At 31.0% G+C, this 24165-nt stretch overlaps 1 protein-coding gene across 2 annotated transcripts in view; it reads left to right on the plus strand.

Moving 5' to 3' along the window:
• The window catches only part of LOC134699089 (uncharacterized), a 37313-nt gene extending 13238 nt beyond the window's left edge, over window positions 1–24075 (plus strand). The window contains exons 13-34 of one of the 2 annotated variants that reach the window (XM_063560775.1): window positions 1223–1338; window positions 1941–2034; window positions 2564–2766; window positions 4252–4365; window positions 4897–5067; window positions 5470–5580; window positions 5993–6124; window positions 6509–6704; window positions 7072–7201; window positions 7748–7917; window positions 8484–8563; window positions 9340–9534; window positions 10560–10693; window positions 13819–13903; window positions 15446–15643; window positions 16310–16447; window positions 17659–17762; window positions 18245–18416; window positions 20047–20166; window positions 20563–20709; window positions 22017–22258; window positions 22810–24075. In XM_063560775.1, the coding sequence (XP_063416845.1) occupies window positions 1223–1338; window positions 1941–2034; window positions 2564–2766; window positions 4252–4365; window positions 4897–5067; window positions 5470–5580; window positions 5993–6124; window positions 6509–6704; window positions 7072–7201; window positions 7748–7917; window positions 8484–8563; window positions 9340–9534; window positions 10560–10693; window positions 13819–13903; window positions 15446–15643; window positions 16310–16447; window positions 17659–17762; window positions 18245–18416; window positions 20047–20166; window positions 20563–20709; window positions 22017–22258; window positions 22810–22960 (3203 nt within the window). In that variant the 3' untranslated portion in view covers window positions 22961–24075. Of the gene's footprint in view, window positions 1–1222; window positions 1339–1940; window positions 2035–2563; window positions 2767–4251; window positions 4366–4896; window positions 5068–5469; window positions 5581–5992; window positions 6125–6508; window positions 6705–7071; window positions 7202–7747; window positions 7918–8483; window positions 8564–9339; window positions 9535–10559; window positions 10694–13818; window positions 13904–15445; window positions 15644–16309; window positions 16448–17658; window positions 17763–18244; window positions 18417–20046; window positions 20167–20562; window positions 20710–21878; window positions 21990–22016; window positions 22259–22809 lie in introns of those variants that run through there. The other variant, XM_063560776.1, reaches the window with a different exon arrangement.
• The last annotated feature ends 90 nt before the right edge of the window (window positions 24076–24165 follow it).

Genomic DNA, 24165 nt, shown 5'->3' on the forward strand with positions numbered 1-24165 from the left:
AATGTGATCACAAATATAAGGTATGCTTAATATATCTGCATAGGTTTGTTGAATACTGATTTATATTTTGACACGTGATTCTGGCAACTGCATTAACAATTGATTCCTTGTGATAAACTATGAAAAACTATTTGACATTTTTCTATAATTCATTGTACATGTCCCTCTTTTCTCTCCCTCTTTTATATATGAACTAATTTTTGGATGCTGTTTTGAGGAAGTAGTGTTTGAAAATGAAGCTGTTCATGACTTGCGTTTTTCATATTTGACAGTAATTGGTAATTCTGATAAAACATAAAACAAAGAACCCCTGTAAAATTACCAAAAAAAAACCCAACGTCATTGTACAGAAATTTGATTTTTGGAGGTGCAAGATTGTGATTGTTTTAATACAGCATTATAATCAACAATTAAGATTATATGACAAACTGTCGATATTAATATTAAAAAAAAAATAATAGACATATATACGCGATGGCAAACACATATTTCTTTGGTTGGGTATGAACTATTTTGTTTTATTCAACGAGTTTGCCATTTATGGACAGATAACTAAGTTAACGAAATATTTTATATCAAATGATGTTTTTAGTAACTTCTTCTAGCCTGAATTACTTACGGTACAACATTGTACAAATCTCAATAGTAGTTATGTTTTCGTGTTCACCTGAAATCTTTCATACTTGATTTATATCATTTCATTTGACTTAAAAGTAAACAATATCCACACGGACTATTTATTATGGTTCATTTCTGTTTATCATAATTTCGAGAGGCGGTGGCCCAGTGGTCTAAATTTCTGTTGTTTTAACTGACTATATGTATCTGTCTGTTTATGATACCAGATACTGCTTGGAGAAATTTTCATTGTACATAATTGAATTAAATTTTATATAGAGAAAAAGTAGTTCTACAATTGTAATTATTAGCCAGTCAACACTGAGGTTATCAGTTCGAACACTGCTTGTGCAGGCTCTAGGACTAGGATTGTCAGTTATTTTATCGAAGGCTGGTTGTTTTCTCTGGTCACTCCAGCTTCCACGAAAAACAAAACTAGCCGCCACGAAATAGCCAAAAAGTGGATCGTTAAGTGTGTAAAAACAACAATCAACCATAATCTCGTGTGTTACTTGTTCTCGTGAGGATTATCACAAAAATTGATTTACAGTTACTGCTGTATTTGTATTTTTTTATTGAAAACTTTCAATATAATATTGCACAGGTAAAGATAGCAAATCGAGGGCTGGATTTTTTGGGCCCTATATATCTGGAGCCGAAGTGCGTGTCAAAAAGAAGTATACACAGGCAGAACATGATAGCTATGCAGATATTCCACAGGTTTGTACTTTTAATTGATATACTATTCTCCTTTTCAAATACACATATTAGGGATTTAGAATAATGAAAAAAAATATCTTTTGATAATTATTGCGCAGCACTTTAAAATTTACAAGTTTGAAACCCTAATACAACTTAGAAATTGTTGTGCAGGCATATGACCAATAATTTTGTTGAGATAGTTATCAAAGGTACCAGATGTATAATTTTATATGCCATACACGCATGTTTCGTCTACGTAAGATGCTCAGTGACGCTCAGATCAAACCAGTTATTAAGCCAAACAAGCACAGAATTAAAGAGCATTTAAGACCCAAAATTCCAAAAACATTGTGCCAAATACGGCTAAGGTAATCCATTACTGGGATAAGAACATCCTTAGTTTTTTCGAAAATGTTCCAAGTTTTGTAACAGGAAATTTATAAAAAAAAAACCGACCATTTAATTGATATTTATGTCAACATCGAAGTGCTGAATACTGGGCTTGTGATACCCTAGGGGACTAAACGTCCAACAGTAGTGCCAATAGACTAAATGTGAAGTTCTGTGAAGTATCTGATAAATGAATAGAGCAACATTTATTCTTTTTATATTGCTTACAGATGGACAAGGCAGTCAGCAAATCAGCTGCTGAGAGGTTGGTCTCAAAAGTTCTAACGGATAATGCTGCCTTAATGGAACAATTCATTAAAGAAGGTAAATATGCATAAAATATTATTGTTTGATAAAGATTCTCGCACTCTTTAAATATCACAACATGGGATAAAAAAAACTATTCTGATTCATGCACATATCAATTGATGAGGCAATGATGAGGACCAAAGATATAAAAATTGAAATAGGTAAGACATTTCAATAAGTACGAAGTTTCTGGAGTTTAACGTTGTTTTAATCTAGTAAACCAATGTGAACTTTACACTCATCGACAAACAGAAGATAGAAACTGATGCAAAGAAGGCACATTTGTCTCATGCTGTGCATGAAACATCCTCCATGCCAATCCTGACGCACTATAATTTCCCCTAAATGTCCCTAAATTGGATTAAAGACACACGATTTTAGGAGTTATTAAATTTTCTAAATGCTATCATTTATTTTTGACAAACTTATCCGATCGCAATGTTGTTTTTTTGGCAAAAATCAAAACATCGCACCAATATCAAAATTAAGAGATCTGTCTGAACTAGATAACTATTGATCTTTGATTTGACGTGTATTCATTTAGATGACGTCACAGATTTGCCAAAAGTAAAATCTTTCAAGGCATTAGAAGACGAAATAGGACAAGAATCAAAATGGGCAACCCTAAAAAGATTTTTGACGAAACAGAAGTTAGAAAAGAAGAGAGAAATTCGTGTTTTTGTTTCCAGTACATTTAAAGACTTTGCCAAAGAGAGAGATGAAATAATAAAAACGGCCTTCAGTGAGGTAAATTTTAATACCTAGAGTTGTATGAATGAACATAACTGTAACAATGTAAGCGTTAATGAAAAACTATTTCAGCTTCCCAATTGTAAACTTTCCATTTCTATATGTAGCAATATTCTAGCAGCGCCTGCATACATGAGTATATATCTGCCACTTGATACGATATTCCCGGGTTTGTGTTACCTATCATGATTTACTTGATAGAGGATTTCTTCTACCAAAGTAGCTGTTAAAATAAAAAATCCTTTCTAATTTTATGGACGCCATCACGAGCAAATTGACCGTTATGGAATATCCATTTCACGGATGTTAGCAAAACTGTCACTTTTCCCCGAACATGACCACCAGTTACAGGTTTTTTACCGGGTTCGTACTAACAAAGACTTTACGATGTGAGCCACAAGTGTAGCAGGGTTGGCTCATCCAGTAATTCTTCTGGAACTCATGAGATCACCGTTAGTTTTTGGTGGAATTCGTGTTACTCAGGAAGGGTTGAGATCTCATAAACATGTTTAACCCCGCCGCAAATTTGCGCCTGTCCCAAGTCAGGAGCCTCTGGCCTTTGTTAGTCTTGTATGATTTTTAATTTAAGTTTCTTGTGTATAATTCGGAGTTTAGTAAGACGTCCATTATCACTGTACTAGTTTACATATTGTTTAAGGGGCCAGCTGAAGGACACCTACGGGTGTGGGAGTTTCTTGCTACATTGAAGACCCATTGGTGGCCTTCTGCTGTTGTCTGCTCTATGGTCGGGTTGATGTCGCTTTCTCAATTTTATTTATTTTATATGTTGCATTTTGTAAATTATTGTTTTCATGTTTTATCTATGATGTTGTCAGTTTTAGACTGAAAAGTTTGACGTCACCAGTAATCTATTTTATAAATAAATTTTTATAAAAACACTGTTGCTCTTTTTGAATTTGACAATAAGCAACAGCATATACATACAAGTAATGCACAACATGTATGTTAACATAGTGACATTACTCTGATGAGAACCCAGAAGATAGCAAAAAAAAAACAAATATGATAAGAAAAGAAAAAAATATCGCTAAAACGAAAAATGACGAAAAGACATACAACAATATATAAATCACTAAAAGCAGAAAAAGTAGCAACACAGACCCAATCCAAATCGGGGTCAATCTCATGTGCTCCGGTAGGGCAATCATAGTCTGCATTACAAGGTGCACCCTTGTTGTTGTTCATTACTTGTTTTTTTCGGGAATGAGTCGCATAAAGGGATGTAATAATCGAGAAAAGTAGACATAATGATGACTACTACAATTGGAGTTGTTATGAGTGACTCAGAATTCAACTGCTTGAAGCAAAAAATGTAATTATGATAATAGCACTATATAAGATATAAGAACACTACATTGTGTTCATAATACAAACGGAAGGTATTGAGAGCCACCAAATGTGATAATATCTAAAAAAAAAATTGGTTAGCATTGCTGTGTAACTGTTGTAATCATTTTGCAGATACGCCGTTTTTGTACGGAAAGAGGAGTATTCTTCACATATGTAGATCTTAGATGGGGAATAACGTCAGAACAAACTAGCGATGGCAAAACAATAGCAATTTGTTTACAGGAGGTAAACTCATTTGAAATAATCTTAATAACAAACAATTTGAATAGAAGCTACTACAGTATTTAAAAAGTCATCATAAAATGCTTCCATTTTGTTCCAATAATAGCATTAAAACACATTTTCTCTAAAAAAATTTGGTGAAAAATTAAAAAAAACAAAACATTTATTATGTTAATTCAATTATTTGGTTTTAAACTTCCTTTATCTTTATATTTTCAAAACTGATATTTGCGAAATACACTAAAAATAATCCATGCAATGTATTGTAATGATTAAACGCCGAAATACTTAGCATTGGAATCAAATCTTAAAAAGTCAAGAACCACAGTGTGGTTATGAATCATTTTAGAAACAGTATTTTGTCATTACACTCATTTTTCTAAATTGATTTTTCGAATATTAAGTAATCACATTAAGTTTATATTAAAGAAAACTGCAAGATCTGACATTTTGTACACCATGGGTTTATTAAATTCACATGAAAAGTAAAACATTAGTTTAAAGTAAGAAGCATTTATTTTTGTATAAATACAGATTGATAGATGTAGACCCTTCTTCATCTGTCTGATGGGAGAGAGGTATGGATGGTCTCAAAGGAAGGAAGCTCCAGATGAAGTTTTGAATTCGACATTTGACTACGCAATAGAAAGCTACCCAAATCTTAAATGGATAGATGAGTTTAGATATGGATCAAGCGTCACACAGGTATATTCTTTGTTCTGATTATTCATAACGGGTTCTTAAGTAATTACAATACAGCACTTCTAATGTGTTGTCAAAACAAGGGTGTAGACAACAAGCCACAGTTTGTCCCTAAAAATTATAACAGCAACAAACTAATTATGTTACCATTAAAAAAACTGTGTTATTTGTGTCATCACAGTATGCCAATAGTCATAGTAATGTTAACGATGACACTTTCCATTATATCTCATACTTTTTATTGAAGTTCCTGATACTGCATCAAAACCTTTAGTCTTATAAAGACATCAAAATAAACCTATTTAATTTGAAAAATACACGTTCGTAAAGTACTGTGTAAGATAATCGGTTAGAAAATAGTACATGTGATTTATTGATATGAATTATATTGTTCTTACCTTTCAGTTAGAAGTATTACAGGGAGTTCTGAATAATCCAAATGTGTCAAAAGATAAATGTTTCTTCTACATGAGGGAGCCTCCATCAAAGGAAAAAGTCTCAAGTCTGGAATATAAGGTTTTAAAATATTTATACCAATTTGGCATTAACTTAATTGTTGTGTGTTGTTTTTATCTCTAGGATTACATTTTATATACAAAAATATATTGATACCATAACAAAATGGAAAAGATGGGAATGTGGGAAGAAAATTTGCAATACAAGAAGCCAATACACAGTTAAAAAAAATATATTACAAATTTAAAGGTTATTGCTGATCACTTTGTCAAATGTCTAATGTTGATATTTCACACTCTCACTGAAATCTTCAATTGATATTAATAAGTATGTCTAGAGAATCAATTGAAATCTTAATACAAACAACTCGTAAAAGTTGACGTTAAGGCTTATGAAATTACCAAAACATGTTGTTTTTATCTTGAAAAAATGTTAATAATCTAACTGTTGACACAATTTAAATATTTTTCAGAATCTTTCCTCTGAATCGGAATGGCATCACCAGCAACAAGAAAGGTTAAAAACCCAAGTTAAGGAACATCCACTGGGGCTTAACATTACTACATTTAAATCTGCCATAGAAGTTGCCAACATTATTAAAAGGGTAAACAGTTTCTTGTGTTGTATATTTTATATTGTTAGTTTCTGAATAAAAGGCACATTTTACTTGACTAGTTCCGAACAGAGTTCCACAATATGAATATATTTTAGAAGAAACTCACATATTATGTAAATGCTTGCATTGGATAACAGTCCAAACTGTTGTTTATTCTTTGTTGAAAATAAAGGATGGTGTAATGTCATCATTTCAAGAATTTAACCTTCATTTAGGATAAAGGTTCTCTCATACATCTAAAATATTCAGTATGCCATAAAAAAAACATATGCTTAAGTTTGGTTTATATATTCGTTCTTGCATTGTTTCAAATAAGAAGTTCAATATCTTCTAATATTTTAATCCATGACCTTTATACAACACATATTTTAGGATCTAGAACAATGCATCAACATTGATTTCCCTAAAGGTACAGAATTAACGCAATTAGAACGCATGCGAGAGGCTCATAATGCGTTTGGTGAAGCTCGACAACGTGTGTACATAGGACGACAAGATTATTTCAAAAACATTACCGAAGCAAGAGACAAAGGGATAACAAAACCATTTATTATACTGGGGGAATCAGGTATGAATTAAAGTCAGCTCATTAGATGTTAGTTCTTTATGTTTTTATTACTTTTTTACTTTTTTTATACTATACTTTTATTTACAGGATTTGAAATAAAGCACTATTTTAATGTTTATCTGATAGTTAAATACCTTACGTACTGAACTTTAAAATGACTGTAGATGGCTGTAAAACTTCAGTCAACAATCAAACAATAGGTCCCACAGATGAATTACAAAAGCTACCAGAAGCGGCTGTAATCGTTTCAGTTCCAAGCCTTAAACATTTGGATCACAATAATGACTTATATTGTTTGGGATGAGATTTGTATAGGTGGTAAACTATTACAACCTCATTTGGTGATATTTGTTTACTTTGAATTAAGGAAGTGGAAAGTCTTCACTGATTGCTAACTGGGCTAAAAAGATTGAAGATGCAGAAGCTACAACCTTTGTATTTGTGCATTTCATAGGAAGCTCTGCGGATAGCTCAGATTACATCAAGCTCATTAGAAGGTAGTAATATTTACTAAATATGTGCTGTATTTCAATACTGTTGATAACTCGATTCTTAAGACCCTATATGTACCAGTTGTTATTCCAATTTTCTGATCCTTCACATAGCAATCTCGTTTTCAACAATACATTGTAGGTCAAAATAGCTAAACGATTCAACTGCTTTGCTTACAATGTTCTACTAGTAAATACATAGTTAATTGATTCTGTAAAATAAAGTTGACGTTTGATTAGCAATATCGATATTATTGTTCCATGAGATTTTCAATAGCTCAATAGGCAGGCCTTCGACTCTTACAAGGTATCAAACACAATTAAAGACATGTAAAATTTCAAATATGAACAAAACTTGATATATTTTATAAACCTGAATGGCTCAGTTTTATTATAAAACAAGTGCAGTGAACATTCTTGTAAAAGAAAATCTTTTTTACATTAGCAAAATCGTATTGAATGTACTGCTGTTGAAATATTGTCTCCCTTATTCGCCGATTTAATGTTGACTTTTAATGACACCTCGTTTTACCCATGTTTACTTTTTTGTAGATTGTTTGAAGAAATGAATATATTCTATGATTTTGATATGCAAATTCCAACATCCGATTCTTTGCTTATCAATGATATTGGAAAGTGGCTAAGGATGGCAGGGTCTAGAACAAAGGTCGTTATTGTTTTGGACGCACTTAATCAGCTGGATGATGGCACTGGGGAAGACGGTATATACTTTTTGATTATAAGTTTTCAAAGAATTATTCTTTAGCCTTCAAGAATATTTCATGCAATGGTTGAGATGCATAGAAATCTAAGGATGTATTGTCATCTCAACACACAACGATATTGCATTATATTATTATATTATTATATTGATTATATTTCGCTGCAAACGTACGACTCAAACTTCGTATGTAGTGGGTGTCTGAATAGTGTGTATATGGTACTAGTATATTGTCGGAAGTTATATTGATCTTACAAATTTGCATTCTTTTCGTTTATTTTTCTACTTATATTTGTCACTAGCAAAACAATTGATGAAGGTTGTTTTGCACAATTTTTTCTTGATTTTAAAAGGCTTAAACTTTATAAAAAAAAACCAAAAAAAACACCAAAAAACAAGGCACATACGATAATACATACAGTCTGTCATCTGAATGCATCGGTCCAATACCTTACAAATTTCACATTGAATTACTATTACTTGTTTGAAACTATTCTAATAATAATTACTATTCAAGATACGTGTGATATTATTATTAATATATGACTCTGCAGCCTTAAATTTCAGGTTCAGAACATGATTTAATGTGGATACCAGATGAATTACCATCAAATGTTTTCATGCTGTGTTCAACTCTTCCAGGAAGGGTAAACCAAATAACATAATTTCATAATTTCATAATTTCATAATTTCATATTTTCATAATTTCATAGTGTCATAATGTCATAATGTCATAATGTCATATTGTCATAATGTCATAATGTCATAATGATTGATATCTAGTCTTAAAATGCATTGAAATATTTAATAGTCAAATAATTTTTCCTTTATAATTTAAAGTAGAAAATCATATTTATTAAGTCTAAATTGAAAACTACGTTCAAACCTATGATTGCGTTGGATAAAAACCGCAATTTTAATACGTGTGCATGTAAAACAAATTTCGTTGTAGAAGGGTCTAAACACATCACAAACAACATTTTCCAGAAGACCAAAAAAGTGAAAAAGTATATTTAAACAAAACTCATTTGACTAACAGGTCGAACAACTGATGTTCTTTAACCCTGCTGACTGCCATTGGCGATTGCCAAAATAAAATTGATCACAAGATGTAACAAAATGGATCTTAATATTTTAATACTAAACAGTTTTTTTTTACTTGTGGCCACGATGTTATGCCACAAACATAAGGTGTCAATATATTTTTAGTACACCAGATCCGGATTTCGACAATAAAATGTCTCTTCAGTGTATTAAGGATCGAAACAGTATTACCATATATATATACGATTAGAATACTTTTGTACACTGTATCAATTAATTTTCCAAGACTGTATCTTTTTTTAAGGATGGCCATACAAATATATTATGTGAAAAGCTGTGCAGCCAATAAATGTTAACTATCAATTTCAAACTATTTTAGGCAATGCAATCTTGTTTACGTAACAAATGGCCAAATATGAAAGTAGAACCACTGCAGGAATCACAAAAGATGCAAATAATTACAGACTACTTGCAAGGTGTTTATGGGAAAACTCTTAACAGTGAACAGAAAATAATGCTGGTGAATGCTCAACAGACGTCTAATCCTTTGTACCTCAAATCGCTGCTTGATGAGGTAGAGTAATCTTCTCTTCAGAGACTAGTGCTAATGTTCTGGTACATGTATACACACTCCGTCTCACACCTTCTGGAATTCATGTGATTCCCTATTTATTTGTTTGTGTTACCTTGAATAAAAAAGTAAAATCACAAAAATACTGAGATTCGAGGAAAATTCCCTAATCAAATAGCAATACCAAAAAGCTGCAACACATTAAACGAAGGTATAACGACTGTCATATCTTCTTACACTATTTATAAGATTTGAACATTGGTAAACTACTGTTGCCAGATTTTATACCATGTTCTTGGTTTTTGTAATTGAATTTTGAATTTGCATATTATAGTGATGAGCCTGTCCAAAGGCAAATACTGACACTGGTTAACATTTTATCAGACTTTAAAATTGAGAATCGAAACAGGGAATGTTTCAACGAGACAACAACCCGACCATAAAAAAGACAACATATATATAGAAATGTCTTTTATAGAATTGTATATTCCATAAATCCAAGAATAAAAAATGTTTTTTTATAATTCAGTAAAGTTTATCAGATCGTTGACACATAGCTAATAACGCTATGTTATAAAGCAGATCTTTTACAATGATACACTTCTATAGCATTTTCCATTAATTTAAAAATACATTTGTGTGTAGTTACAGTTAGTATCTATAAGTTAGATGATGTTTACACACAGTTTCCAGAAATATATGAATACAATACATCAATCATGACAATAGTGACTTGATACAAGACACTACAATAATGACGTCTACACACCAAACTTTGGAAACATTTACCATAGTATGGCTGTACTAGATATATCAAAAATCCAGTTCCCATGACGGAAACACAGTTGTTTTTATTATTGAGTCATACATCTTGTAGAGAAATGACTGCATCATTTAATCTTTATAAATTATGCACGATGGACAGGCAAACATAGTGTTTTCATATTTCTGTAAGTTTATTTAATAAAAATGTTTTTATTTCAATATTCCAACATTGAATATTATTTTTAAAACTATTTTGTCTGCAGATACGTATATTTGGATCATTTCGCCAATTAACAGACAAAATTAAGGAATATCTGTCTGCTAGAAATCCACAAGAATTGTTTGCGAAGATTCTGGAGAGATTGGAACATGATTTTGAAACAGGGACAAATCCAAGGTTTACTTTTTTGCAAATCTATATATTTGGTATTTACTTGCTTATAGCATCCGTTGTAAATCAAGCACTCAACGATTATTCTGTCGCACTTTTTAATCTATTTTCCACAAGTAGACTACTCATACCTTTCTACTCTTTTTAACAAAGTCTTTGAAGGTTGATAATTAAAACCTTTCAATTATTGACACACTAACACCAGCCTGAGGTATACTGTGCTGTATTAAAATGACATAAGCTTTCAATGAATGACTATTTGTCCTGCAGTCATATTATTTAGCCAGTTTTGTCTTTATACGTCTTATTGCTAATCCCGGCTGACCCGCCCGCTTGAACTTTTGACGTCAACAACAATCAATTTTCCTTTGTGGAGTCAGATATTTTGTTTTTTGATGTCAACATTTTACGGGAACCTGTGTGGTGTCCAGTAATGGCGGACAAATAGCGATAAGAAGTATTAGAATGAAAATTAAAGTTGTTTCATAAATTCAATTTTATTATTAAAGCATTGTATTATACAACGGGATTATATTCTTTACATTTCTAATTTTCTATTTTTGTCTTTATTATGCATAAAATTTACAAATATTAAATTTCTATTACAACAAATTTAATTCCTAAAAACAAGTTGAAATTATAAATGAATGTTTTGTTTCATCTGTAATAAATTTATATAATTTTAAGTTTAATAAATATTCATTGACGCAACCTTTTATAATTACTAAACAATCTTTACTTAATGCAATAATAAAGATATTTTTCCTGGTAATACTAGTATTTCACAACAAACTAACAGTCATTTATAGTCTTCAATTCCACCGATTACATTAATACCTTGAAATTGAAAAAGAAAAAAAACACATTTAAACAAAAATGTGACATTCATAAACAAGCATAAATACTGTGATATCATGAACTCCCCGAGGGTTATAATAGACATGTTAGATAAATAACTATTGTTGACAATTGAGAGTCGAGAGTCTATTGTTGAGACATTTAAATTAGGGACCATTTAAAAAAAAAAAAAATTATTATTGATTTACACGTTACAACAACAACTTTATCATTGCTATCTAAGCGCGTATCCAGCCAATTTAACAAGAGGAATCCATAACCCGGAACACCACGAAACGTTCACATAATTAAATGATTTTTAACAGAACGTAAAAAAGAGGGAGTGCCTACTGCTAGAATACCCCCATTTGGGGTCCGCCAATGCTACTTCACTCGATGATAATATTTTCCAGTTCGGAGAAAAAAACTCAAAGTACATATAATGAATTTGAACGTCTGTATATCTGTATATTTTTTTGACATAGCGACATATTAACAAAAACATTTGCATCAGCGTTCTCGTCTTTGGTTGCGTTTTCATTTATCAAATCAGCGACAGCTTCAACTGCGAGAATATTTGAGTCAATTTACTGCAACTTGTTGTTGGTCTTCTCGAAATGTTTCTCATTTCCAGCCGGTTTAAAAAAAAAAAATCATTTCTAAACAAAACAAAACGTATTTTTTTGGTAAATTACTTGATAACTTTTAATATTAAAAATTGTGTTAAAAAAGTGTATAGGTTGGTCACAGAAGAGTTGAAAAGAAATTATGGAATTAACCCAAAAACTAATGAATGAAAAGGAAACAAGATAAACAAAAAAGAAGAGATTTGATCTTAAGCTTTCAGTTATGTGTTGATTATAATTAGTCATTGTTTTATTTTGTCCTCGTGTCAAATTTTAAAATCCTTACTTTAAAATGTTTCATTTGAGTTAACGTAATGAATCATAATAAAATATGTTATCAATAGAAAACAAATCAATACGTCTTTTGATAAGCACCTTTTAAATGTATATGGTCTCTCGAGGCTCGTTTGTTGTTTGTAAAAAGTATTCATTTATCTAACACGTCTTATAAGAATACATGGATACCAAGTGTGAACCCCTATAAGACAACCTGTAGTTTTATTTATTCAACAGCAGCTGGGTTCATTCAAACTCAAATAAAATAGAAACGGCATCTTGAAAATTTCTTTAATGTCTCGTTATGAGATGTTGATAAAAGAAACTATCCACATTTTATCGTCACGTTATTTCATGAATGATCTGTGAATTCGAATTAATTCTTATTTCAGATATGATCTGTGACTTCGAATTCAATCTTATTTCAGAAATGATCTGTGACTTCGAATTCAATCTTATTTCAGAAATGATCTGTGACTTCGAGTTGAATCTTATTCTAGAAATGATCATTGACTTCGAATTGAATCTTATTTCAAAATTGATCAGTGACGTCGAATTGAATCTTTTTTTCAAAAATGATCCGCGATTTCGAGTTGAATCTTATTTCAAAACACCAGCTTTCTTACCTTATGTCAACTTATAATTTTCATTAGAAACTGTTCATCATCTTTATTATATTGTGTACAACAAAATATATGATGCTCTTCTATGGCACACATTGAAATATGTTTGATAAACAAATTTGTCTCATTATACAAATATGCACCTTGAAAGATTTAATTTATGTTTTATATTTCGTACTGTTACGAGATCTTAAAAGAGAGGGCATCTGAATGTTTCTAAGAACTAAAACGGTTCTTTTTTTCTTCTTTTTGTAGTGATACTTTCATCATAACACTAAAATATAACATTGCTTGCACTATCATAACGCTCTTTGTCATGTTATTTGTTATGTTTTTGTTTTTGTTTTTGTTTTTTCTGTCTTTTTTGTCTTATCGTTTTTGTGTATGTTTTATTTCCATTTTTTATCTTTTTTAGCTGAAAGAATGTTATGAGGGGTATTTTTTTGGTTTGCATACACATACTTACATTATTTATTTATTTTTATTTGCACCAGTCATAATGAATAGCTATATAAAAATTTCAGAAATTATAAAAAAATCTATAATATATTTGTTCTATCGAGAGTGATTAAAAGAGACCGAAGAATAAGTTATGTTTGTAATGTCAAATGCAATACAGGCTAATCTTGAAAAATACCTGGTCGGTTTATATGTCAGTTAATATGTATAAAGAATAATTTAAGTACTGAAGTTGCAAAAACTAACTTCTTATAATTTTAGTTAGATTGATTTTATACAATCCTTTAGTTGTAAATGTTCTTTGTCATAGGAAATATCTTGTTAGAGATGCAACTACTGCATTATGGTGTTCTAATAGAGGAATGTCAGAATCTGAATTAATAGAATTATTAGATGTAAGTATATTTATGCATTGATATTTTAACCTAATCAAATCTATAAATTATGATGGTTGCATTCTAGTTACTCGATATGCACATTTTGCAATACAGTGAATGATTATACATCAATTAATTATCAATTTCGTCCTAAAAGAGGTACACAAATTATCAGAGGAACAGTCAAATTCATAGATTAGAAATAATGTGACAACGGCATGGCTATAAATAAAAAGACATTCAGACAAATAATAACACAGAAGACACAACATAGAAAACTAAAGACTTAGCAACACGAACCCAACCAAAAACTGGGGGTGATCTCAGGTGTTTCGGAAGGGTAAGCAGATCCTGCTCCACATGTGGCACCAGTCGTGTTGCTTGTGTTATTACAAATTCGGTACATAGTCTAATTCGGTAGATCACATTTGTGAAAAAGGCAGGGTATTGTAGTTACGACATAAGGAACATATCCGATATCACCTGTGAAAGGGTAATTCAATAACGGACAACTAACTCGTGATGGCGTCCGTAAAATTTACGAAGCGATGATTTCCTTTGGAACTTTTTTTACATAGAAATGGAAAGTGGATAACGGAGAAGCTGATATTATCTCTTTTGTCTTCAAGTTTTTTTTTCAAACGTCCCTCATTGTCAATTTCTAGATGTAATTCAATATATGAGGCAGACTTTACTGTATCTCTAGTTTTCTACATTTTTTTATATTATTTTATCAACTCGCCATAAGCAATGGTAGAGATATTCCTACTTACAATGGTAACACTGATCTGAAAATTGCAGTCTGTAATTGAAAAAAAAAACACGAAATGTTTTATTATTTAATATATTTATTTAGTTATGAATCAAGTCTTTCGTCGGTTAATGTTTTGAAGATGAGGGGCAGCAATATTTAATCAAAATGAGTTTTCATACAAATGGGAATTAATCAAAATTTCATTGATCTTGTTCACTTCACAGATCTTGCTTTTGTGTTAGGGTTCTATTTATAAGATCTTCAAAAACAATTGTGTTTATGCCCCACCTACGATAGTAGAGGGGCATTATGTTTTCTGGTCTGTGCCTCCGTTCGTTCGTCCGTTCGTTCGTCCCGCTTCAGGTTAAAGTTTTTGGTCGAGGTAGTTTTTGACGAAGTTGAAGTCCAATCAATTTGAAACTTAGTACACATGTTCCCTATGATATGATATTTCTAATTGTAATGTTAAATTAGAGTATTGACCCCAATTCCATGGTCCACTGAACAAAGAAAAAGATAGTGTGAAGCTCAGGTTAAAGTTTTTGGTCAAGGTAGTTTTTGATGAGGTTGAAGTCCAATCAACTTGAAACTTAGTACACATGTTCCCTATGATATGATCTTTCTAATTTTAATGTCAAATTAAAGTATTGACCTCAATTTCATGGTCCACTGAACAAAGAAAAAGATAGTGTGAAGCTCAGGTTAAAGTTTTTGTTCAAGGTAGTTTTTGATGAAGTTTCGGATATATATCAATTAATGGCAATAATTGTATTGTATTGTGATTTGTTTTGACACTTCGATTTCAGATCCCTAGTGCAATTTGGTCACCATTTTATTTGTCTCTGTATGAAAATCTAGTAAATCGCAATGGAATCCTTAATTTCTTCCACGACCATCTTCGGCAAGCTGTGGCAAAGAAATATCATTCAACGAAGGAAGATAAAATTGAAGGTTACTCACGATTAGCTGACTACTTTAGTTCAAAGGAAACGAGCAATCGTACGGTATGTACACAAATTAGAGAGAACTCGTCCTTTTGGGTGTCTAAAGGTAAACGATGTGACAGTCATGATTGAACTCAAATTATGTGTATATTGAGGTTTTTAAATATTAACAAAAACAATTAAAAGGTAGATATTTGACTAATTTGCCTACAGTTTTTTCTCACATCATGTTTAACTGCTGATATATAGTATATTCTAATCTTCCTCAATACAGAAGAGGTTCGTGTCAGAGACTGGACAAGTCTGGTAATTAAAGAAAGGAGAATACTATATAAGTTTGATCAACTTGTTTTTCATCCCTTTTGCACATTTACGCAAATAAAATATGTCTAAACGATAGATTACAGAAAGACAACTTACGAATGATTTTTTTTCTTTGTTGACATATTTCTTTGTTTTATTATGATTAACACAATGTTAACGGCTGTGCCTTTTTTTGTCATTTTACATACTATGTGTGTTTGGTTTGTTAACACATCGTTGTCAATACGATGGAATTTTATTCGACTCGCATACAAGAAAGAGGTTAGGTTAGCTATAAAACCAAGTTTCATCTACCATTTTCACATATGAAAATGTCTGTACAAGTTTAGGAATATGACATTTATTATTCATTTCTTTGATGTGTTTGAGCTTTTGATTTCACCATGTCTATGTTTTACACAGGTTGAAGAGATGCCGTTTTTGTTGTTGAAAGCAAAGAAGATGGATCGATTGAAAGCAACCGTTTCTGACTTTGATGTGTTTTATAGACTAGCTGATGATGAAGATGGAATTTTTGAATTGATAAAAGCTTGGCGAAAGGTGGATTTCTATTCATTATGATGTTTATTTTTTTAATTGTATTACAAGCACTGTACCTTTTTCTGTGCTTGATCGTGTTGTGGTATTTATACTTTGCTTTTTAATTTCGTACATGGGTACTATTTTTTACCTACAAGATGATATGGTTACCTCCACTCAATAAATCAGTAAAGGATCAGTTTTTCTTAATGTTTACATTAACTATTTTATAACGTCGAAATGTTATCCAATTATGTTAATTTACTTTAAAATGTCAGCGCATCACTCTTAACTGGTTGGTTTATCAAACATATTCATAAAAGGTGTTCGAACATTTCCACCTTTTATGTGTTTTCATATTGTCTACGATCAACAAACAAATCAAGCGTAGCAATGTGAAAGATGTTATTTCAATCAATTTGCAACATATTTCATATACATTTGTTTATCAACGGGTTTTTTTTTGTTTTGTATTTTCATGATTTAACCGTCTTAAAGGGGCACTAGTTGCGAGATATAAGAAAAACCTAATATATTATTTTCTTTGGCTCAATCAGTAATGGAATACACATAATGAAATAATAATTCCTTTCTAGAAGCCATGCACTAAGGTTCAATTTTGTCAAAATAAACAAACAAACATTGATTATGAATTATTCACTTGCAAGTGAATAATTTGACCTCATTGAATTCGTCTTCATGTGAACTTTAATTTAACCCCTTAGCTTGAGACAAATAACCATTCTCATATAGGTAATAACAATGATAAACATGTATTTTTAATCTGTAATATGAAATTAAATAGACCTAGAAAAATTCGACAGCACGTGTTTGCTTAATCTATTTATGTCTATATTTATGTTTACATCGCTTATATGGTCATCAGATGACTATAGAGGTCAACTCGATAAATATTTAGATGGTGTCTACACTCAAACACACACGAAACAAAGCTTCGTATTTTCATCCCTGTGACTTTGTTATTGTTTTATTTAGACTTTTAATATTTTGGATAAATGTTTAACATTGTTATAAATCAAAAATATGAGAATTTGATTAGAATCGGTGAACCTGAATTTGACAGCTAGTGTCCCTTTCAAAACACGTATTTTGCGTTATCATGGTATATTCCGTTCCTTTGTGTGTTAAAATCATTTTTTTTTCTAAACGTTTAAACATTTGAATATACGACTAAAAATCATGTGACGCAAGTAATATTTTTTTTTATACAGCTTGGAGGATATTCATTAGCAGAAGAAGCGTACATGTCCGAATTGTTAAAAATACCAAAGACAACTATAAGGGATGATATGAAGTACTATTGTAAACTTTTCAGGTACTTACATTATAATCAAACTAGTAGGTTTTGGGTTAAACTATATAAGATTGAAAAAAAACAGACATTGCTCCACATAATAAACTTTTGACATTAAGTATTAACATGATGTGATGATGTGTTCCCTGACTCTATGAAAAAAATGTATCATTTTGTAAACTATAGTAAAGTATCTACTGATGTTGTACTGTGGAAGCTATTTATTTTTTATTATATTTTTTATTTTGTTTTCCAATAATTAAACCGACAATGAACAGCGTGAAACGATTAGGTCATATGTTAAAGAATATATTTTAACCGAGAAGTGATTGAAGAGACTGAAAGAACATAGTTCGCACATAATTGCAATTTTTTTATGTATATAAACCATTTGCAAATAGTTCTCGCATTCATTTAACGATCATGAGAAATACATTGATCTGCTTCGGTAGAAAAAAACAACTTCTTGATTCGTAACATTTTGCTTTATAATTTTAAACAAGTCTACTCGGAAACTTTTTCCAAACACTTGGATTGACTCATGCAGCAAAGAAGGTCTATAAGACTTTAGTAAAACAATTGGAGCTAAGCTACGACGAAACGCACGACACCATTGTGTACAGTGCTTATGGCCAGAGTTGGAAATATCGCTGTAATCATCCAGAAGTGATAAAGGTATTTCTTTTTTCTTTGATTCTGTCATGAAACTTGGGTAACTGAACCTGCTAATCAGATAGCATAGATCAAAGAAGAAAATTGTATGACATCATATTCGAAAAAAATTGATTGGTGACGAAATTTTTTTGGAATTTTGGATCCTCAATGCTCTTCAACTTTGTACTTGTTTTACAAATATTTTGATATGAGCTTCACTGATGAGTCTTATATAGACGAAACGCGCGTCTGGCGTACTAAATTATCATCCTGGTACCTTTGAGAACTATTTAAAGATATATGTTTATGGAATACGAATTAGAAAAGTTTCAAATTAGTACTTATTTATCAAAGTGATAAAATAAAACAATCAAACTGAATACAATCAAACTGTTAATTGTGCAATTTATCATACTATTGTAACGGCCTTGATATTCTTTTCGTTTAACTCCTTTTTTTAACTTCAATTTATGCCCTATGCAGTTATCTGTTATATGGACTTCGGTTCTATTAATTTAACTTAGAGAACTGTAATAGATAGTAACAGTAACTTTGCAAATATATTACTACGGTTTAATTATTAATTAAAGGAGATATTGGTTAAAAGCAATAGACCACTTTCGAGTTCATCCGTCACCGGAAAAAAACTCGTCAATTATACGCGCCTTTATCATCGTCATTTGTGCGTTTAGGGGCGTCGTCACTTCCTTCCAATGTTGAGCGAGTGGTTGGAAAACTATAATTCTATATTGTACGAATTATTCGGCAAATTGAATTCTCAAAATTGACAATCAACACTGCTGTCATTGGGGAAATGTCAGTAAGTACCTACAGAGCAACCATTATTTCTAGTTTATCCTGCACAAAGACGATCACTAAGACGCTTGATGAACGTAAGTAGTGCAGGGATACAGGCGAGCCCCTCTATCTGGTAAATGACGTCATAAAGGCGTGTATAATTGACGAGTTTTTGCCGGTGACGGATGAACTCGAAAGTGGTCTATTAGACAACAACCAAACCACAAAACATTAGAAGAAATCTATTATACAATATACTTGTATCGACAGTAGACATATTTTTAGAAACTTAACAGCATTACAATATTTTATTCAAAGTTCCGCTTCGTGAAATATGAAATTACGAATAAAAATATAGCCTTTTAGCAGAATAAATCTTTTATCAAATATTTATTCAGTCATTGTAGTCTATACTTTGTACTTATTTTGGTTTTCTAACTATTTTGATCTGAGCGTCACTGGTGAGTCATTTGTAGACGAAATGCGCGTCTGGCGTATTAAATTATAATCCTAGTACCTTTGATAACTATATTCTCTTTTGAAGATGTCCACACATAACTATATTCTCTTTTGAAGATGTCTACACATAACTATATTCTCTTTTGAAGATGTCCACACATAACTATATTCTCTTTTGAAGATGTCTACACATAACTATATTCTCTTTTGAAGATGTCTACACATAACTATTTTCTCTTTTGAAGATGTCCACACATTTTTTTTAAAGTCATATCATACGGGAAATACCTTGCATAACTAGTAAAATGTAAATCTATGACCCCTAGAAATGACACTTTAAATATGATTTTGGGATAAATTCGTAACTACATGTATTTTAATTTTTTTTTAACAGGCATTACAGAATTTAGGAACGGTATACACACAGCTTGGGAGATATGATAAGGCCATATCTGTTTACAAAGATGCAATATGTCGTCAAAATAAAATCGAAACACCAAGTCAAAAGATACAGGTACGATTTACGTCATTTTTAAATACGTTATCTATGAATGCTGCAGCATTGAATGATTGACTGATTGATTTTTGGTGTTTTGTCGCCACTTTTAAACACAGCATTTAGGCTACTTCGTGGCGACCAGTTTTTATTGGTGGAGGAAGCCGACGTGCCCGGACAAAACCACGACCTTCGATAGGAAAACTGACAATCCTAGTCAATTAAGATTGGAGTCGAGTGCACCCGCACGAACAGGGTTCGAACTCACAACATCGGTGTTGACTGGCTAGTGATTTCAGTAATCATACTTAGGCCACTCGTCCATCAAGATTGTTATAACAACTTAAGCAGTGATATTGCCTAATAATTATTGTTTTTTTCATAATACATTTTTATTTTTTTTTTGCTTGATAGGTTTGTGATGGATTGCTTGGTTTGGCAACATTGTACTTTTATAAAGACAACATGTTGGAGGCAAAAAAGCTGACGACAAGAGCATTAGAATTAGCAACAAATGTGATTGGAAGGAAACACCATTTTGTTTCAGATATTTACACAAAGGTAATGCTATATTTCTGTTTTCTCATATAAGAAATTATTTCCTTTTAATTGTAACCAGGTACAACTGAAGTCAACAGTTTGTCCGATCCAAATATATCCGAAAGGTACACGGAAAACTTGCTGAAGGTCGATTGGAGTTCAACATGATTATCACCGTTTTACTTATGAATTCATATTTTTGAGAAAAAAATGTGACTTGCCTTTTACTGATGTTATATCTTATGATTTGAATATCTATTAAAAAAATGTGTCTTTTTTTATTATTTTAATAGTTATGCAATCAGTTTAAAAAAATGAACTGCTGTGTTATTTCAAGAAAAGTATACTTATATTATAGTCATATGAAACCTCAAATTAAAAAAAAAAGGTGATGCATGTTTTTTTTTAAAAATAACATGGATAGTTTTCATTATAAAACTTATGTACATATACGTTTTCTGGACAAAATTCATTAGTTTTTTCATATTTAGAAGAAGTTATTTTTTTAATTGCTAGCTTCCAGAAAGCAATTCGCCGACATATTTTCCATATGCAAAATTACCTTAGTTGAACCTTTTTGTAAAATCTGGTGATCGCAATACGCATGGATCTGTCACTGAAATAAACTATTATCTGATTACACATGTCAAACACGGGCTCAATATCCATGCCTTTTTGTTGATTGTTTACTATAAGGCGACAATCGGTAAACTTCGAAGTCAAAACACGGATTTAATGAGCTGCCATATTTGTTAAATCATAACAGACAAAGAGAAGAAAAAAACACGATTATACGATATATTTGCGTAAAAAATGATAAAATCGTGCACATAAGACTAAGTTTATGATATATACATGCATTGGTTCAAGAATTAGATAAACATTATTTTTCACCAGTCACTCGTTTCATATAACTTTAACTAACCTTGTCTGAAAGCAGTGAAATCGTGCATATATATATATGTCTTGGAATATTTTTTTCACATTTGCCCTTGCCAACCCTTCAAAAGTTTTGAACCATGTCGTATTTTTTGTTGATTTGCTTGATTTTGACGGTCTAAGTGGTCACTAAAACATTCTAACGAGACCTTTCATTATTATTTGTCTGAAACTTAAAATAACTTATTTTTGGCAATTAAATGTTTTGTTTACATTTTCATCCGTCGCATTGTGTGTTTGATTTATTTCAGGTGTGTGTCTTTTTGAATGACCTGTTGCTTTTTTTGTATATATAGTCTCCGTCGCCCACTGTAAATAAATATCTTGACATCAAAAATGTGTGTAATGTAAAACAAAACTGTCTGTGCAGTATGATTATATATTTCCAGCTTGGACAGTTAAATTACGAGCAGCATCGCTTAGATGAAGCTTTGCCATACTATGTGCAAGATCTGAAAGTAACTCGTAGTGAAGTTGGGACAAATCATCCTTACACAGCTAATGTCTTAAATGAGATTGGACTGGTCTATGATGACAAAAATCACCAAATTGCTGGAGAGCTATTTGAAGAAGCTTTGCGGATTTTCCTGGACGCATATGGGAACAATTACCTTGTCACTGGAGTTATCAGGTTCTAAACTATTTTGTAGTTATATTTTGATTTAAAAAGTTAGGATTTATATCCATGTACTATATGCATTTAGTCTGATTCCTAGATTTTCTTATGAAACCTATAAGTCATATGCAGATGAAGGTATTGGTTATGCAAGATAAACCTCAGCTTTAATATATTGTGTTGACATTGGAATTAACCGATATCTGGCTTTAAACATATGAAATGTAAACAAAGAAACAGTAGCAACCCTCCATCAAGAAAATTATGATAGGAAATGCAAAACTATTTTGAATATCGTATCAACCTTAGGTACACTATACATACTCGATATGCAGGCGTACTGGAATGTTGCTATGTGAAAAACTAAGACACAAACGGGACATGCAAACGCATAGTTAAACGAGAACAGACAACGCAATGGTAAAAAAGAAAGACAACAAAAAGACAACCATTTAGTCAGGTACTTTATATCGAAACATATTGATTAAAAATCAAATCAAAACAAAACAAGATACTACTGATGATTTTGTTTGTTAGATGTTTGTAACATTTTTATTCTTTTCTAGGTTCAATCTTGGAGCATTCTACTATGGTGATAACCATTTTGCAAAAGCTAAATATCAGTTTGAAGAAGCATACAGAATACATGTAATGTTCCTTGGAGAAAATCATCCAGATACCATACGTGTGAAAGGAGCCCTTGATTTAGTGAAATAAAAATGATCTGGATTATTAATTAGATTTTACATTTACATATATACATAAAGTGCTAGCTATAGGTAATTCATATTTGTACATTGGCAAAGGTAGACTGATATTCATAAGGGTAAAACAGTTTTGATATTAAATTCGTGCATTATGATCATCTACCGGGGTAATATTTAATCATCATGATCATCATATGTTTTTGCATTCCAACAACTGGCCCAAAGCAATATATTTTATCTAATCCCGGTACATATATCATCTTGAAGCCATATACATATAGCTTTTAAATTTAACATGTATTCATGTTTGTACAAAAATATGCACATTCTCTAAAATTGAATGTTGATTATATGATTTATAACTGAAAAAACAACAAAACACAATCAATCATATATATATATGTATAAATACAACGAAAGAAATTGTTCTTTTAAAATGTTACTGTATCTCCTTTGATTATTAATCTTTTAATGTCGTGCAGTATATGTTGGACAAATGTAGGCATAATATTTCTTATATTTTAGTGTTTACTTTTAGACAAGCTAGTTAATGCCTGATTAAATAGATAAAGACAAAGTTAATTTCCTCATTTGTGATGTGATGTAATCCTTCTATTTAATAAAGAGGTAGGACATAAGGTTGAAATATTGAAAACCCTTCTGTAACAAATGTGCTTATAAATACTATAGGATTCATCACATACGCTTTAATTTATTATCTTTTTAAAATAGCTATGTATGTTTTGGGTAAATAACAAAAACTTCGAATTCTACCTCATATTCATTTTTGTACAATGTTTTTAGAATGATTTTCATTCAAAACTTTTTTAGCACAATCATTTTTTTTACACTTTAATCATGTTTATATGTTTATACTTATAGTCTATTATCTGTTATGCTGTCAGAATAAACTATGGCTATTTTAGTTTAAGATATATTTGAAAATGATAATTGAAAAAAATTTGTTTCAAATAATTGCATGGCAGTGAAAATAAGGCAACTAGTTTTTAAATATTCATAGTTTTTCCTTTTTATTTATTTAAATGATGTATTTAATATTTTACTTTTTTATAGACATGCACTTTTGATAGTACTACTTCTACTTGAAACGGGTTATTATAAGAAGTATATTTATGTATCTGATATATTTATTGACAGAAGACAACTAGTTACAAATAAAAAAATATATTTTTTACAATATTCTTGTATGATATA

The sequence above is a fragment of the Mytilus trossulus genome, unplaced genomic scaffold (genome assembly GCF_036588685.1).
Source record: "Mytilus trossulus isolate FHL-02 unplaced genomic scaffold, PNRI_Mtr1.1.1.hap1 h1tg000024l__unscaffolded, whole genome shotgun sequence".
Taxonomy (NCBI): Eukaryota; Metazoa; Mollusca; class Bivalvia; order Mytilida; family Mytilidae; genus Mytilus; species Mytilus trossulus.